General features: G+C 41.2%; 1 protein-coding gene across 5 annotated transcripts in view; it reads right to left on the bottom strand.

The window, feature by feature from the left end:
* Window positions 1-3,186: 3,186 nt before the first annotated feature.
* Window positions 3,187-18,943, bottom strand: part of LARGE1 (LARGE xylosyl- and glucuronyltransferase 1) — a 273,696-nt gene continuing 257,939 nt past the window's right edge. For 4 of the 5 annotated variants that reach the window (XM_032687802.1, XM_032687804.1, XM_032687801.1 and 1 more), the window contains 3 exons: window positions 16,035-16,181; window positions 10,725-10,920; window positions 5,974-6,317 (listed from right to left, as the gene is read on the bottom strand). In XM_032687802.1, coding sequence (XP_032543693.1) covers window positions 6,120-6,317; window positions 10,725-10,920; window positions 16,035-16,181 — 541 coding nt within the window. In that variant the 3' untranslated portion in view covers window positions 5,974-6,119. Of the gene's footprint in view, window positions 6,318-10,724; window positions 10,921-16,034; window positions 16,182-18,943 lie in introns of all 5 variants that reach the window. The other variant, XM_032687800.1, reaches the window with a different exon arrangement.

The raw sequence follows: 18,943 nt of genomic DNA, 5'->3' as shown, positions 1-18,943 counted from the left end.
CATTCACCTGAATATCATTCACTCTGTGCCAGAATGAAAGAGAAATCCTCTAAAAAAACCTTGAGCAAATAATTGTGTAGACTATGTCCTATTACATATGTGCCAGGGGATAGTAAGAAGTCGTATGAGCAAGTCCACCAGCAACTTGAAATTTCAGATCGTCCAACTTCCACATGGCTGACTCTGCAGCCTTTGCATGAGTCTTGTGATATAATGGCTAAAGTTGAAAATTCACCCATTGAGCTGATTGAGAATTATGTTGCTGTAATACTGAGAAACAGGCTTAGCTTGGCTTGAATTACTTGGTCTTATGTGTTTGGGGACTTCTTCTTGAATATATCTGGTGGGGGTAGGGTGCCTAAATCCCTTGTCAGAGAATTACCCCCAGATCAGAACTATTTCTTCTGGAATGAAATCTTGTGCCTCATGGCAATGGACCATAGAGCTCTCAAATGCAGCCTTTGCTACCCGCACAGTGACTTCCACAGATTCATATTGCAGAATTTTAGGACATTTTAACCCTACAAAAATAGTAATTTGCTGCGAGCAAGGAAACTATTCTCCTCATATGAAGGTAAACTATACAGAATGAATGAAAAGATACTAAGCTCTTACTCTGGACTTCAGATCTTTTGCATCCTGACATCCTCAATGAGCTAACACTTCCACTGGAGTATCCACTAACATGTCTGAACAAATATGTTCATATGATCGACAACACAAATAAATATTTAGCTGGCTTTCTAATTCCCAGACTATTTTTTCAACTCATCATAATAATTCTGCACTGTGGAGTAATAAAGCCCTAAATCCCAACTGGAGGTAAGAGAAAAACATTCCAGCCAGCTGACACATACATAGCTCCTTTTGAAATTCTCAAGGACTTTGTGTTTTGTTTTGGGAATGTATAACCGACGAAAACAAAGTCCTATAAAAGCAAGGTATTTCTAAAAACAGGTTTGCAAGCATTTCCTGAGCCATAATTTGCTGTGCACAGCCAGAAGCTTTTCCAAGCAATTTTATATTGTGAAACAAAGTAGCCATCTTCAAACAATCCCCAATATGCTGAAGTGTTTGGATGTAAACACATCATCTAAATACACATTATGAATTACTACTGTAAAAATAACTCAATTTAGCTATCAATTCTCCTGCATTTTCAATACTGCAGTGGAAATACTAGATTATTGGCTGGCATTGTCTACTAGTGACTTATTTGTTCCAGTCTCACTCACTGGAGCTGAAGAAACTTAGATGGTTTTTTTTTTTTTTCCCCTAAAATTGAAATATTTTTTGAGCTAACAATGATACATTCTCTTTTTAACACTCCCACCATTGAATGTATTAGACTTGGTTGAAGTTCATAAATAATGACACTCACCCCACTTGCTGAGCTTGCTGTGTTCTGCTGTTGCTGCCCTGAAACCTGAGGAACACCCATACAGTATCTGGCAGAGTAGGAACAAATGTCCTGAGCAATGCCTAAGAGTAATATCTCTGCTGATTTGCCAGGACTCCCAGTGCTTCTGGTCATTAATCTTCCTCAGCTGAAAACAGATGGGGCTATTAGGCAGGCTGGAGTAATGGGGGAAACTGGCAAGATAGAGAAGGAAATGCATTATCTTCTGGATAGAATTGCACATAAAAATGAGAACATTAAAAATGTATTTTTCATATTTAATTGGACGATGTACGATTATACCTACCAGAAAATAATGTGCAGTGTGCTTTGTGCAGGGCATTTATAAAACTGTTCAGCTGTGCTAGGGCCTTATTTTTCCCTGTGGAGAGAAACAGCAGCTACAATCCCGACAAGGTTTTTGTGCTTCTCCCTCTAACACAGAGCTTACTCTGCTGCAACAGCTACTGCAAATAACGCTATGAAGTGTCTCTGCTTGTTGCAGTAAAAGGAAAATGCAGTTCATGATTTACCAACAAACGACGTGAAGTCTACCGGTACTTTAGTGAGTATATGTCATATTCAGTCTAACAAAAGTGATGGAACTTCAGGTACAGCTGCTAAATCCTGATAAATCACAGAGTCCAAGACAATGATTATAAATGGAAAAAACCCGAAAATTGTGAAGTGGAACCAGATTGCTCACATAGGAAACTAGCAAGCCTGGAAGGAATTACTGAAAGTAAGGATTTGGGAAAAAAATCTGATAGATATTAAGGACTACCCAGGATAAACAAAGACATTTTCTAGGTCTGCCAGATAAGCAAATGGTAGATGACCCTTAGCTAGAAATTGATAGGATGGAAACTACAGCCAAACTTTTGAAGGTGTTATATATATACTGTGACAACAGAGAAAAATCATGGAAACCTACTAGAGGGTTACGATAAGGTATTAAATAAAGATAAGTGCTTTGCTCAAAACTTAAACTTGGAAAGCCTGTTATATCAAAGGGAGAGGCATGAAAACAAAACCAGGAGGACTGGGTGCCAGGCATCAGATTATTATCTGGAATAATAATTAAGCCTGAAATGTGGTGGGATGTCAAAAGGTGCTGGGAAATACACAGTTCAGGCTTTGGGACTTGAAAAGTTTTGAGTGACTCCTGTGTTTCAACGTTTTGTAGTGGAGAGGGAAAAGGGAGACACAGAACAAAATGTGTCAAGATAAGAGCCCAAATTAGAGGAACAAAAGAATTTTTCTGATCCCTTGATTAGGAAAAGGTTTAGCATTTAGAAAGGTTAAAGAGGAAAATACAAACTCTCAAAACCTAGTAAGGTGAAATTCAATATAAATTTAAAAACAAAGCCCTCTTTATCTTTTTAAAGGAAGAATTGGTGACCCTAATTAAAAAGAACAGAAAAACTGAAATCCTCAGATTAAAAATGGAAAGGGCCTTATAAATAACCATGGAGTACTGTATCCCTTAGACGATTGGAAGACAAGGAAATGCTGATATTACTCAATTGGAAATTTTAGAAGTTATTTGGGCCAAATAGAAAACCTTCAGAGAATGGAAATAAAACACTGTAAAGCTGAAAGGAAGGTATGTAATAGTTAAGATGGAATTTGAGGAAGCTAAGAGGGAGTCTGAAGAGCAAACAGTAGGAAGTTAAAGCTGAAAATGCACATTTGCTCAGTACACAAAAGCAGAAAAGTGGAGATACCTGGTAGGCCACCCCAAACAATAAGTAGAAGAAACAATTAAAGACAATAAGGACAATGCCAAGAATCTAAATGATTTATTTGCATCAGTCTTCACTGAGAGGGTGCTGGAGCGATACCTAAATGAGAGACTCACACTTTCCAAATATCAGAGACAAGGAGAGGTCATAGACTGAAGACTCAAGAGAGAAGTTGGTGGAACAAAGCAATAAAACAAAGGCATTACGTCACTAGGTTTTTCTGCTATTTCTTGAAGATTTCAGGAGAAAACTGGTAATTAAGTAACAAAATTGCTAGCAAATACTACAGCAGAGGACCGGAAGACAGTCAGTTATAACTGAGTTGGGGATTTTTGTTGTTGTCCGTGGTGTTTTCCTTCATGGTGTTGGAGGAGCCCTGGTAGTTACGGTCAGACATGTAATCCTAACTCGCTATTAGGTAAATTGGATGAAATGTACTAAAAAAAACCTAATCCCTACACCTCTCAAATTATGAAGCACAAACATGACATGACAGATACAAATCAGTACAGTGTCTATAAGGAAAAAAAAGGGACTCTTTGTACCTACTACCAATCTTTGAGCTGGTTACACCAGCCAGTACACCTAAGCCTACCCCGGAGGTCCCAGAACTCAGTGTACAGTCAGGCAAGTAGCAAATTATTACCTCCCCACTCCCCCCATCCTCATCACATGACCAGTGAGAAGAGAATAATGAGAAGAATGTTGATAATGGTACATCCAAATAATATACAAGTCCATGCTACAGGCTGTGCTGCTGCAGGGCAAGGAGAAATGTACATCTGGCAATGAAAGTTTTTAATACACACGAAACATAATGGTGGCCACACTGAAGCTCTGATTGGAGATTTTATGTAGGTATAACCAGTGTTGGACTCTCTCAGGTCAGCTTTTGGTATCTTTCTGCACATCAGCTAATCAACAGGACTCTGTGCTGCAGGGTTCTTCTCATTCTCAATAAGCACAGTGACCTGAGCCCTTAATGGTGAATAATACGGGATCTGGGGAGTTAAGATTTTGTTTTTTTTAAAAGAATATATCTTAGCCAGAACTGAACACTCACTTCTTCCCCGCCCTTTCTAGCTTTATATGTAAATCTTTACATGAAGCTATTAGGAAGAGAAAAAAAGCTCTTTGGAAAATTATGCAGTGATATATTCTTACGCAGCCAACACTCCCAGGAGAAAAAGTGAAAACTACACATAGACTCCCGCCCCTTTTTATTTCTTCTCAAAGATGTTGCCTTTTTTGGATTTTCTTATATATACAGAGAACGATGAACTGGTATTTGTAGTTTAAATGTCTGGTTTAAACTGCGTGGTTTCCACCGTAACAGAAAGCTCTCACAAAATGTCAGGTTAGAAATAAAACCAAGCTCTAGAGGGATGAGGTGGGGAGGAAAGTAGAAGGTCCAGTGGCTCAAAAACAAAACGGAAAAAAAATGAGCAGAACGCAATGTGGATTCATTTTCCAACTCAGGCAGTAGTATTGGTATGTGCGGTTGTATGGGGATCTGGGGTAGGGAGACAGAACACATTTCTCACTGAGTTGTTTCTGCTTTCTCTATTAACATTGCAACAGAAATTACAAATAGCCCTGCAAGGGGTAGTGCATTAAAACTCATTTCTTCATCCCATGTAAACACAACATTAATACTGAAGATAAAGAAAATGACAAAAAGTCCAGTGTCTTGTTTTCTGCATTTTGCTTGTTAGGTTTCCTGTTCGCCCTCCAGCATACTCCTGTGTGTACCGATGGTGTGAACTTGACCAGTCCACGTTCAAGCAAACACTCACTCAGATTCCCAACACATTCTTTTCTCCCCCTCGAATGGGGAGTTTATTCCTAACAGTTCTGCTCCTTTTAATTATAAACTCCTTTAACGAAGTAGTTCTGAGACCTTGCAGCAGGCAGCAGGAGAGCACCAAGGCTACTATTTGCCTTTCTACTAGTTTTTATTCCCTGTTCAGCAAAGAAGTCCACTTAAAGCCTAAGGCCCAGAGCCTTCATGTTTGGACAGCACTGAAATGAGCCTACAAATCAATATTCCCCTGGTACAATGTGCCTTATAGGTAAAATCCAATTCTTGCCTGAAAAAGATAAAGAGTTAGAGCCAGACCCTTTATCTTAGTAGACACACGTGAACAAGTTGCTCTGGTGAAAACAGACCTTACAGTGATAAGTTCTGTTCACTTTCTAACCGAGCTACTGATCTTCTTTACTGGTCCACCAAAATTGAAGATGGGGAAGAAACACAAGGGAGACATTTCCTTGGCAAGGAAAGGAGCAGCATTTAGGAGTGGGGCAAAGGCAGGGTGGGGTATAGGGGATTTTCCTGATAAAACAAGTAATTTGAGAATAAAAGACCAACCGATATCATGTATACACCTAAACCAGTAACACAGCTTCTCGGGAGTGCAGTATTGTATAAGCGTCCCCTGTGTTTTCAAGGCTAATTCAGACCTTTGGCTCATCCTGCATTAGCAAGGTCATCCATGTTAACAGGGCCCCTGTGAAAGTTCACAGGTGAAAGTTCCCTTTTAGAGTAGTGCAGATTTGAAATTCACAGGACAGCGACCCGAAGATCTTCCTTTACAGATAAAAAGCATGTCAAATTATTAAATAGCAACATGAAATTCTATGTTCTGCAGGTCTGTCTTTGCTCTGCAGTTAAGAGAGCAGAGTGCATTCCCAGTCCCTGCCTAGTCCCCACCTTCAGTGGCATGGAGGGCGCTTGGCCGGCCCTACTCGCAGACACCTCATGAATGCTAAAGCCAAAAGGCCCTGGGTAATTGGGGAAGGGACGAATGAGCACAGTCCGAAGACATGTCACTTCAAATTTCTACTGTTAGAACTGCCAAGTATGATATAAAAACAGAAAGTATTTCTCAGTTCAAAATTTGATGACTGGGCCCCACACGCTGAGTGGCTCTTCCCTCCGGTGTCCCTGTTTCCCGTACACGGGCTCTGTGGTGCTAGCTGTTATTCTCTGCCGTGAGATATTTGAGGGCCGCAAAGCCGTAGTGGCGCGACATGTCCTGCTGGAACTCCTCCTTCAGGGTCTTGAGACAGATGCGGTATTGCTTGTTGGAGCGAAACTTGGTGATGTCGAAGCTGGGGGCGTGCGGCATGTGGATCATGTAGGCGTTGGGCAGCACCGTGAACTCGTACTCCTGGGGGAGAAAGACACTGACTGTCAGGGTGTTCCCCAGCCCTCATGCAATGCATCTCTCCTGTACCTCCACAGTCAAACATGCTCCATTAAGTAACAGTGCAGTGTGGGTCTCAAAAAAACCAAACCCATGCAGGTATCTCAAATAAGCCTTTTTTTTTCCAAGTAGCTTTTTCTTTCTTTGATGAAAGATCTACTTTTTCTTTTTGTAAAATCTTAAGATGGTTTGGGTTGGAAGGCAACTATAAGGGTCATCTAGTCCAACTCCCCTGAAATGAGCAGGGACATCTTCAACTAGATCAGGTTGCCTAAAGCCCTGTTCAACCTGTCCTTGAATGTTTCCAGAGATGGGGCATCCACCATCTCTCTGAGCAACCTCTTCCAATGTTTTACCAGCCTCGTAAAAAAAACCCAACTGTTTTAAAACATTTTACTTCATATAAGCCAAATAATGGGGAAACAGTACCAAAGGCACACCTGAAGCCATGTCTGCAGTACACACTTTGCAGTAGTGTGCTTGCAACCAACACAACTGTGACTACACGGCATGGGTCTCAAGTGTCCGTGCAAAAACCTGGCTTTGTCCCTACAAATTATCTTGCTTGGGATGCTGGAACAAGCTATATTTACAAAGGCAAAACTGCACAACATATGTTGCTTTGCCTATATACTAAGATACTTACAGAGACAAAACTGTCCAAAACTATTTATAAACCTGAAATAAGGGGAGAAGATGGTATCATTTACAGGCGATGTGCGAAAATGAACCTGCTAATTCCATATGCTTTGAGATGTTTTTATGTAAATTAAGTTTTTCATGAAGTCTGAGATACTGTGCTACTTCTCCTTCTCCTGTAAAACTACTTTACTAATTCTCTTTATTTATATCTGACCAAGTTCTTTGACAATTTTTGTTGTTAGAAAACAATGGTTCATTTAAGTCTCAACTACTCCTGTCAGAATCTTTCTATTTTTATAGTTAAATTATTAGAGTAAAGCTAGAAAAAGGCTGATCCTTAGACAAGCTGAAAGTTCACTAGTTCACATCCTATGATGTGCAACAGGCAGGTATCTCCTGCAAGAAACTGGGTAGAAAAGGAATGTGAACCTCATTACTCTGTAGCCAAGCAAAACACTCTAACCACCAGGATGCTACCTCTTTTTTCGTATGGAACTTCAAGAAATCCAAGTTGTATGTGATGCAAATAACAAAGAAACTTTGAATTCCCCACAGGCAAATTTACTTTTGTTTTCACACAGTTTCTATCTACAGCTGTTTCTGGATTGACCCATTAACCATCTCTGCATAAGACACTGGTCAGGGAAAGAACAGAGCACGCTGGCTTTAAAAGAAGTGGTGCACAACCTCCCCTGTTTTGCAATGCCCAATCACCTGTAGATTTAGGAGTCTGTGCAGAGACACAGAGTATTTACAGTACCGAGGCAGAGTACTCCAAAATGTTTTAGTAGGGAAAGAGATTGCTGGGAGACAACAACTTGTGCTAATAAACTTTAGTGTTTCACCTGTCAGTCTTTCTTCACCTAACAAACTACGATCAAGGCACAGAAGACTGAAAGCTGCTGCATTATAATGCTACCAGAAACCAAGTGTTTGAGCAATACAGCCAAAAAATGAAGCTAAATTAAGACAGGAAAAAAGTGAACAGAACACAACGTGGATCCATTTCCCAACTCAGGCAGTGGTATTGGTGAGCCCAAAGTATAGCTAAGGCTGCAGTGCCTTCCCAGAGTCACCTATAAAGCAGTAGCATGTGTTGGACAGCTAGGAGCAGATGCCATATGGGTGCTCCTTTCTCCATATGAGAACGCCCGTTACCTGACAGACAGTGCTAAAGAGGTAAGTCTTCGTGCCAATTTACAATGTTGTCATAAATGAGAATGGGGCACTGAGCTTCTGTATAGCAAGAGCAAAATAATCTCATGCTCACAGGCAGAATTTATTTAGTTGGAAGATGCTTAAAACTAACGGGGAATTAAACTCAACAACAAAGGCTGGCAACATGGAGTGAGGAGAGCTGATAAACCACAAACTATGTCTCTAAGGGACCTTAAAACTAAGAGCCAAAGCTGCAGAGGAAGATGCATCCCCCTCATACAACCTTTTCTTTGTTCTCTGCTTGCACCTCAAGTCTGTAATACTGCAGGTCAGGGAGTGTCTATGCTCTGCAGTGCAAACTGTTCAGCACAGCAGTGTTCCATCCCTCTGAAAGGTCTTCAGGCACATAAAGCCTTCCAAGAAATGATGAGTCTGCTGCTAATAATCCCCTTTGAAATATGCTGGGCTGGGGTCCTGGAAAATGGGATGCTCAGTCTACTTCCACAGTGACTGGAAGAGCAGAGAAAGGTTTCCTAATGATCCATCCCTAGTATGTGGAAACCCCTGCTGAGAAGGCAATGCAATAACCTAGCTCACAGATTATAAATTCTTTAGATGGAGACTCATATGTTTGTATTTGGATGCTGTATTTGTACAGCAAAATCCAGCTCAGTGGGCACCTGCACGCTCCCAGAATAACAACGACGATTGTCTCCATGTGGTGTGCTGCTCTGAGGGACAGCAGTGGCACAGGCCCTTGGTAAGGGGTCTGGAACAGACCTTTTGACAGGCACTCCAGTAGTGAGGAGCAGTGAATAACTTAATTGAGAAGCTGCTCTGCCCACTGGTAATGAAGCCAGCCAAGCAGCTGGCAGCTGTGTCTGTGGACACCCTAAAGCAGAGGAATACCACAGGGGAAGATAGCTGTGCGATCCCATGTCTCCTCTAGGGTGATCTTGAGGGAGAATAGGCGGACACCCATGTTGCTACAGAGGAAAATGAAACTTTTTTTGAATGTTATAATGTGTTCAAGGCTGGAAGAGTGAGAAGAACAATTTCCCAGAGTTAGTTCCAACCCGGTGACCATTTAAAGTATCTGTGCTATGATCAACTATGAAAAATGTTTCAATCTCCCATGTGTGAATCTCTGCTGGGCAGATCTCTCTGCACAGAAGAGTTAAATCCTGAGTGCTACGTGATAGCTGCCAGTGGGAACATAAGCCTTGTTACACAGATTAACGAATAATAAAAACTACCCTGGCACTCTCCACAACTGATGGTTAATTGATTAGTGTTTGGAAAGTGCACTGGAAAATTACATTGCTATAGCAAATTATTATTAACATTAATATAAGGGACATTTTTTTTCTCAAGATAAGTAGGTATAAATTTGTTGGGAATAACCTTCTGCAAACAGAGGGTGAGTGGCTGCCAGCCCAAGGTGACCATGTAGTTTTGTAAGCAGAAGTAGAAAATATCCTTCTCACATACGTGCCTGCACACAAATACACTGTAGCCCACAACCCAGAGACACAATCTCCCACTAAGTTGGTGCATGCCTTGTGCTGTTCTGCTTCACATAAACTAGTAAGAATTGAGCAGAGAAGGATCAGCTATATTCCAGATTCATAGCAGAAGGTATCACAGGAGGATACAGATGGCCAAAACCTATTTTTTTAATTAGCATGAAATTCTACAAGTTCAAGCATTGGGATTGAAACCAAACTGAAAAAACCCACCACAAACCCAAACTAAAAAGGAATGCCATGACCCAGACCTTGCTGATTAGCACAGTGGTTAGCTTCCAATCCAAGAACAGCAAGGCGATGCAAACCCTGCTATTTCAGTGAGCAGCAGCACTGGGATCCCATGGAGCCGTAGTCACTGCCAGCCTCTAAGATCCAGGTTGGTGGTACAGACCTTGGCAACTCTGAGAGCTCTGGTGCCAGTCTGGGACTCCTGACCTTTCTCCGCATCTGTATTCTTATAAATTTTGCCCCACAGCTTCATTCCAAGTCACAGATCCAAGAGGCAGGTAGCCCAAGGCTTAAGTACCTGGATTCTTTAAAGTCTGCTCCACAGCCCCAGACTTCGGAAATGTAAAGACTTTAGCTATTCAGATACATGCTGTAAATCCCAGCCAGAGACTGAAGATGCTTGCCTTGGATTCAATTGAAGATTACTTTTTGAATTCTACATTAGCATTTGGGACTCACCAACCTCTGTCTAACTGAAAAAGATCCAGCTGTGTCTGCAGATTCCCTACCAAGTGATGGGACTGGCAACAAGTGCTGCAATGCTTCAGTCAGGAGGAGGGCACTGCAGGGGTTGTGTCACTGCAAAACGACTTTCTCAGCACTGATAAATAAATTAGACTTAGTTCTCCATTTAATACTTGACAAGGATTAAACTGAGTGCTCCCAACTCAAGAATCACTCATTAAGAAGCTCAGTACGGTCGGGTGAGCACTCTGGTGATGTAAAGCCTAAAGTCTTTCTACAAGGCACAGATTTCATTTTAACAACCCTGCTGCACAGCCCCGGGTGAGATACGCAGGTGTCATCTCCTCACCTGTGCATCCAGCTCCATGATGTGAGCTACTTTGTTCCAGCCAAATCCAACAAACCGCCTGTCATACTCCGGGCAGTCCTTCCTCACGACGACGTATGGCTCAAAGTCTGCTTCCCACTCAACGCGGTAGGGGGTGGTGGCTGTTCGCCACTTGGCAAAATTGGTTGGCGCGTGCCCTTTCGTCCAGACGTGGTACCTTAAACAGACATAAATGGCAGGGACGTGGGGAGGTAATTACATAGAACACATCTTGGCAAGGTAACAAAATGTTACTCGTTAGATGAAATGCTCAAAAATAAGGACATTAGCTTCCAGTTCACATCATCATTTTCAGGACAAATCGGAGGCAATTTCTAGGACTATTTCCAGCACGCTTCCCAGAGCTCAGCGCTTAAACACCTCTAGTCGGTGAAGGATAGCGTGAAAACACTACCTCATGCTAATGTGAGAAACAATTACAAAGTACACTGACATTCATCTGCACTACAAAGTGCTGTGTCTTGTTCCTGGCAACCAAGCGGCTGTATCGGTCGGTGCTCTAAAATCACTGTGAAAATCTGTAGCTCAGATAAGGTTCCTAAAATTACCTATTTCTACACCACAGTGACATTCATGATCTGTTTTATATGCCATTTTATAATTTGCATGAGAGACACCTGGAGCTCTGGATAGATGTTCCGTTTTATTAATTACTGCCATTATTATGGCAGGAACCAAGATGCATAATTAAATTAATAAGTAAAATATCACATAAAGGCTTTCTGCTGTACATTCTACATTGTGGGAAGTACTCCTGTGATCCTCAGTAAGGTAATCAATTTGATTTACAGAAAAAGATCCCTTTATAATTCATTAATCTTGTTCAGGTCACAGCAGGTCTCTTCCTAGCATGGCTTGAATCCACACCATTAGTGCTAGGGTCAGTGACTCTCACCCACTTATTTAAACACTTTCCAAAAATCAACTAGACAAGCTCTTTCTGCAGATTCATAGATTAAATAAAGAAACAAAGGCATAGCAGTTATCTGTATTATAATACTGAGAGATATGCAACAGAAAGGACAAAACAAATATCCTGCCAGTTTGTAAAGCAAGGTACATTGAATTCACAGGGATGACTCATATGCTAAAAGTGAAGGTATTTGAGCATTAAATATTGCAAGATTATGACCTGAGGTAATGTTTCAATCCCAGAAATTCTTGTAACATTGTGAGCCATTGCTAAAAACAGGGATGTAAAATCACCGCCTAGGAGTTTGCACTTGAACTGTATATTCATATGGTTAGTAACATAAACAGAAATGTGGTTCAGCTCTGCTCACTGTCCATGCTCAGGGCAGTGCAGGAGGACAGAATTATTAGGATAGCACAGGGGTCCCAAGTAACATATGGTCCTTTGTAGGCCGCATTTCTAAACTGTAAACAGGTTTCATCACTTTTAGGTATCTGCCTTGGGGACCTGGAAAAACAAAACCCTTCTGTATTAAAAAAACTGACAGAGAATTAATTCTCCAGATACTACTAGAAAGCAGTGCCAGATTCACAAAAATGCTTACAATCCTTAATGCCCTTTGGAATCATCTCCAAAAAACCCAATCCTTCTCTTGGCCTCTTTTGGAAATGAGTGGGTAACCTACCCAGTCACTAATGTGCAGATATCTATGCAGAAAAAAAAAATACAATCACAACGTGGGGTTTAAAATTATATAGCACTGTGGAGGGTGCTCTATCTTCTAAAATCCTACCTCCGGCATTTTGAAATTAATTATGATAATAATAATAATAATGACTACTAAACACTTATGAAGAGATTTGTATCTTCAAAGCCCCATATAAACTTTGGTTAATTGGGAGATTTCTGCAGAGAAGCAGTCAAATGCTGCTGTTTTTCTAGTAACGCTCTCCCACTGATTTAAACAGAGGAGTAACAGCACACTAACCACAAAAGAAACTTCAATTTCTTTCCACTCTTTTTGGAGGTATCAGTGTAAGCACTTACAGCAGCTCAAGCATAACCTCTGTGAGCCAAGAGAGCTAACTAGCAGGGAAAAATAGTGAAAAAACAATGAAGGGAAAATATGGAATTGGGATTGCACAGAGAAAATAAAGCAGAAAGGAAGGAACAGACCTGATTGCACAAAACAACAACAGAGATTATTTACTTGCCTCTGCAGAGTAACTGATATGAGTGAAGGGAAAGAGGAAGGCAAAAGGATGGCTAAGGTTAGGACAAAAAGGAAAATGAGTACAGGATGCTCAAATTAGCTGTTCACACACCAGTTATAAAGGAGTAATTAAACTGAAAACAAGAATTGTGATATACATATGTATACATACATATACATACAATATACATGGGCTTATATATAGATATATACAGACACACATACACAGATAACTTGCTGGAACTAGGACTTGGCCGATGGCTGATCACTGCATGAAAGGTACTGCAAAATAAGATAAGCAGACACCGTTGCCTGGATGTCCATATAGAGGAAGTTGCCACTGAAGGATGAGTTGTTTTCAACAGACTTTACTATCGGTGAAGCAGTTGTGAGAAGTGGTTCCCTGTCTATATATGTCTTCCATCTCACAGGACAACTGAATAAATGCAATTTTGCTGCTCAGGCCCTTCTCACTCAAGACTTAAATGCACACTGAATTTTAAGGCCACACTCAAACTCACTGAGTCCCTAAAGAACTTCGTGAAATTGTGAACAACGTATTTTTCACTATGCTGGCAGTTTTGACAAATCCAAACCAAATCATTCGATATCTGTAAAATGATTATGAGTTTCTTTCCCACGGTTCATAGAAAACAACTGGAAAACACCACACCCCTTCCTCCTCCACTTTGCACCAAACGTTTCATTTTCCTTGCATTATTGATTGCTTAATTTAAAACAAAATGTGAAAACTACAGCAAACTTTGCTACAGTTAGCAAAATGAAGTAATTACTCTTCTCAGAGTGTTATTCCTCCCTGCATTGTCCCTCTGAGCTTCCTGTTACAATGAGAAAGATGACTTGGTGAAAGAAAAACTTCCCGAGTCCTGTACTCAGATGCTTAAACTTAAATTTTGCTGGATTGTGGATGCAATTGGTTAATTAGCTAATCAGTTGTTGCTTTTTATGTTTTCTCAATACGATGATGTGTCTTCTACCAGCTGTGGTTTCCCTTGTGCCTGAAAGTGTGTCGATGGTACATTTGTGGTTCATCAGCTATTACCCAGGCACTGAGCAGGCACATCCTCGTGAGGCACACTCACAGCCAGCACCTGCAAATGAAGCCAGCAAGCTGGCACAGAGCATCCTGCTGTCACAGAGGGTTTCTACACAGCACACCTAGCCCACTGCAGATGCTCATATGTCTTCTCTTCTGGTGGTGACTAAGGGATGTAATTGAGAGCCATTTTGTACTTCTTAGCTGCCCAGAGGTAGAAAAGGTCACTATTTGGAAAAGAGGTGACAAAAGCAATTTCAGCAAGGGAAAGATTGTAATCTACCGTGTGGTGTGAGGGACTGGGATGCTGCAGGCACTCTCAGCAATCACTGTCACAGCAGTCCTCCCCAGTTCACTCCCACCCGCTCAGCCACGAATTGCAGCATTATTAAAACACCTTGAAGGTGGAGGTGGAAATTCTCAGCCCAGATCACAGTTGCTTTGTGGCTGTTGATGGATTTGAGCAATGAAATGAGCCAAAACAAACTGGGGAAGCATTTGTAAAATGTGTCCTACTTTAATATGTACACCAGCTGCATGTCCTTCAATTCTTATTTAACCAACCTTGTTCTGGCAAAACTCCCACTGATGTTAAAGACATTTTTGCCTGAGTGAGACTTGAGAAAGGATTTGGAAATCTAGCTGTGTACGTAACACACCAGCATGCTGTATAGTTTGAAGATGAAATCTGTAATGGAAGGCCACTGCTGCGCAAGTCGAAAATTGAACTGTTGGTGGAATGCAACATCTGAAAATCCTGAGGGAGTTATTTTCCACTGGAAGGATTTTTTCTTTCAACTATGGGAGAGACAATTATTTTCTATCAACAGATCTCTTGTTAATTTTTACATCTTTTGACTGTAAAGAATGATGGCAGAGTGAAAGTACTTGCTCTATCAGTATCCTTAAGTAATTTTCCAGAGGCATGCCTCACTCAGTTGCATCAACTTTCTATTTCAAGGCAGTCACTGGTATGACTTTCAGTTTCAAGGCATCAGAATTATGTTTTCCAGACTCACACAAGCTGTCTGCTATGATGTGCATGCAACCACACGAGGGAAGGGTGGTTGCTGCAACAAGAGAGGTGTGTAATACAAGGAATGCAAAAAGTGTGAGGAAAGCTCTAAAGTAAGAGAAGGATGGGAGAGGTGATACAGAGTTCCACCAGCCATGGATAATACCTAGCTTTTTCATAGCTTTTATCTCTAGATCTCAAAATACTGTAAAAAGGAGAGGTGAACATTGTTACCTGCATTTCAGAGACGGAGAACAGAGATGTAAGAAAGTAAAGTGATTCGTGTACCACCTCCCAGCAGGGCAGTAGTGGAACTGAGAAGAGAACACAGGTCTCCTAAGCCCCCTCTCTGTGCAACATCATAAGGCCATATTGTACTCTTCCCATCACTGAGATGCTTTACAAATCTCTGCTAATCAGACCTTACCACACACCCCCAAGAGACAGTTAACCCCTGGTAGCTGCATTTTGAAACTGAAGAGTCTGGCAGATAATAGAATTGACTTGTTCACAGCCACAAAAGGAGTCTGCTTCAGAGAGGAGCTCCAAATTTAGGTGTTCTTCGCTTCTTAACTTCTAGTCAGAGTACTCTTTTACCTCTGCATAGAGAAACTCTAGGTATTTAAGCAGCTGTTTCACACTTTAAAAGAGCATATGGCAAGCTTGCATTTGTTTTTCCAGTAAGTCAGTAAGGAAGAGAACCAAGAAGCAGAGATACAGAACTTTTGGTCACATAAGAAGACACAGCTATCCAGACAGTATTTGGCAGCCAAAAAGTAAATTACACGCCCTTGAGTGTAATGGTCACGCTTGATTTTGTAGTGCAATAAAATATGATGAAAAAGAACAAATTCAATTTAACAACTGAAGTCCTTCAGTAGAGGACTATAATACTAGATAAAATTCTGACCTTACAGATGGAATATATCCACATATGATTCTGTTCACTACCTCTCTATGAGAACGGAAAAAATTCCAATAGGTTTCTTAATGGAGCTGACAGTGAGAGAAAAGAATCAAACATTCACAAGAACAGAAAAAATGACCACAGGTTCAAAAGTACTTTTCATTACCTGAATGTGAAGAGGGTTCCCATGTCCAACATAGACAGCAACTCTGCTTTTGACTTGGGGAAGGAGAGGCGGTAGCGTAGGGTCTCAAAAGCAGGTACAATCAGAGCTTTCTTGGTGTTAGCTAGGTCTAGCTGGATGACAGACTTCCTGGCAAAGAGAAACAACAAATAAAAGCAGGAAAATGTTAAATTGAGCAAATCACTTGGATTTTCAAAATAAAATGCAGAGAATGGGCAGATTGATGGTGTAAATGTAACTATGTCCCATAATTTTCCCCAGGGGTACTCCATATTTCTTCTGCTTTTGGTTCGCTGCTCTAAAAGCAGGGAGAAGAACTGTTCCAAATGAGAACACAGTTCCAAAATGGGCTTGTGTGTTTGACTGATCAATGCTGCCCTGCATGTCCATGGGTGCATAGATCGGAAACATGGCCAACTGACCACTACTTTAAGAGAAATATACTTGAATGTTACTACAGATATGGGAAAGAGCTGCACAGCCAATGGCAGCTCTAAAAAACTGGGATTTATCCAGGACTCAGTGGCACTTCACAAAAGGAGAAGCTAGAAAGGTTGGTTGTGCTTCAGCCTAGCTCTTCTCTGTGCTATGCTGTGCCATCATCCTTGCTTTTTTATCTCTGTATGTCCTGCAAAGTGAGTGTTACCTTAACACCACTATGGGCCAGATACTTGCTCTCGAGAACACTGTTGCCATGATGGTCAGTCATTGTTCAAGGCACAGATCTACTGCAATAGGACACAGCACCAATCAGCAAAACTGTACTTCAGCAGTGTTTTGTTGAGTATTATCAGTGATGCACATGGCAGTGCCTGGAGATCAGAGCTCATTTATGCTTGGCTCTGTGCACAGGGCAAAGAGATTGTTGCCAGCAGAGAAAAGCTGTACACCGGATAGACTGAGATATGTTGCTTTCTCCTTTCTTTTGCTGAAAGTTATTCAGTGCAGAGACTGTTTTGGTGTATGAGTATGTGTGTGCACATATGCATTTTGCACAGTGGGGCTCTTTTCCAGACAGAGGCCTTAGGATGACTGTCACAGGAGAGGAGTAGCTTAGCAACCTCTCACCCTGCCTGCCAGAGGTGTTCAGTCTATTCTTTCCTAACAAACTAAAACTCAAAGAAAAAAAAGTTACTTTTCCATCCCCCAACTGAATCTTACTATGCTTGTCATTAGAAATAACTCTGTTTCAATTTTCCTTTCATTATCTCCATAGTTCATACAAGAAATATGCCTCTCTCTCCCTGTCAAAATCAGTTCCCCTTAACAGGATTCACTGTCCTGACTTTCATGTTACTGCAACAGGCAATCAAGGACAATGTTGACTAGCAGCAAACTCTCTCTACAGCATTCTAATTTGAAGGAATTGGGATCACTGTCCCAATAACAGAAGGACCAAATAAACCATTTTTCTACACCCAGAATACCTAGAATTCATTTATATTGCTGTCAGAGAAAAAGAAGAAGAGCATGACTGTTTAATAAAATCTGAATTTTAGAGAATTCATACCACCCTATAGGTCTGCTCTATAAAAAGCAACCTGTTCTCAGCTTCTTACTGCAAAGTTTGCATTGTTTAAAGAGCCTCTGTCACATTCCAGTTAACTTCACAATTCAAGGATGTTAACAGCATGTTATTGTAGCTGGTTTTGTAGTTTTTTCACTAGCTTCTCCCTCACTATCACTAATGATCACAATATATGCATGTAAATAGATGACTCCTTCACAGTCGGCCTTTGTGACCTTCCAGAATTGTTGAACATTGCTAGTATATAGCCTTTATGATGCTTTTAAATGTTTCTATCCCCTTCTCTGAGAGCAGGGGATACTGATATAGTTTCTCTTCCAAAATCTGAGGCTTTCTGGTCTCTGTGCAAGCTATCAGACTTAAGCAGCACAGCTTTGGAGATTCAGTTCTAGGAAAGAGCAGGTAAAATTTGCAGAACCCTTTGGGCTCTGCAAGGAAACAGCAGCTTCCATTTATGGCTGTTACTATACGTTTGTTTTATGGAGAGCTCGAAAGTCTCAAACAAAATTCAACGCCTTGCTGTGCTTGGTACTGCCAAAGAGCAGGATACAAAAGTTTACAGTCTGAAGGTGACCAAAGCTGAAGCAGGCACAGGTAACAAGCACAGATAACAGCAGAAACTGTCAGACAAAGCAAGCTGTGTTGAAACTAGTACTGAATGTGACTTACTCTCTAAGGTATGGGATTCAACCACAAAAATTTTGTGGATAGCAACAATCTTTTCTGCACGCTCCCCTGCTCTTGTCACCTGCAAATTTCATACAGACGTAAATGGTCAAACTGTTCGAAAGAACAGAAGACAGTAACTTCATGAAGAAAATCCCCTGGACAGGGGAGAGAAAATAAGATGGAAAACAACTCAGAAGTTGAGATAAGGCAGTTTACTAAAGTAGAAGTGAAAGATTGTGAGCACACAAAGAGAAAAAATATTTATTCTCTACTTGCCATCAGCAAGTGATGTTCAGCCATTTCCCAGGAAGCAGGGCTCCAGCACATGTAGCAGTTTCTCCAGAAGGCAAACCTTGTAAATAATGAATGCTCCACCTCCCTGCTCCTTTCCTTAGCTTTTATGTCTGAGCTGATGTCATGTGGTGCGGAACATACCTTTGGTCAATTTGGCTCATCTATCCTAGTTGTATCCCCTCCCAAGATCTTGCCCACCCCCAGATGGAGGGCAGAATGCTGAAGAGACAGCACTGATGCTGTGCCAGTGCTGTAGTCTCTAAAATACTGGTGTGTTATAAACACCCTTCTAGCTACCAAAGACAAGCACAGCACTGTGAGGGCTGCTATGGGGAAATGAACTCCATCTCAGCTAGACCCATTACAGGCGGTAAGGTCAAAGTGGAGGGGCTCTCCAGAA

Source organism: Chiroxiphia lanceolata, chromosome 5 (assembly GCF_009829145.1).
Source record: "Chiroxiphia lanceolata isolate bChiLan1 chromosome 5, bChiLan1.pri, whole genome shotgun sequence".
NCBI classification, from domain to species: Eukaryota; Metazoa; Chordata; class Aves; order Passeriformes; family Pipridae; genus Chiroxiphia; species Chiroxiphia lanceolata.
The sequence above is the reverse complement of the archived record's forward strand: the minus strand, read 5'-3'. Positions and strand labels throughout refer to the sequence as shown.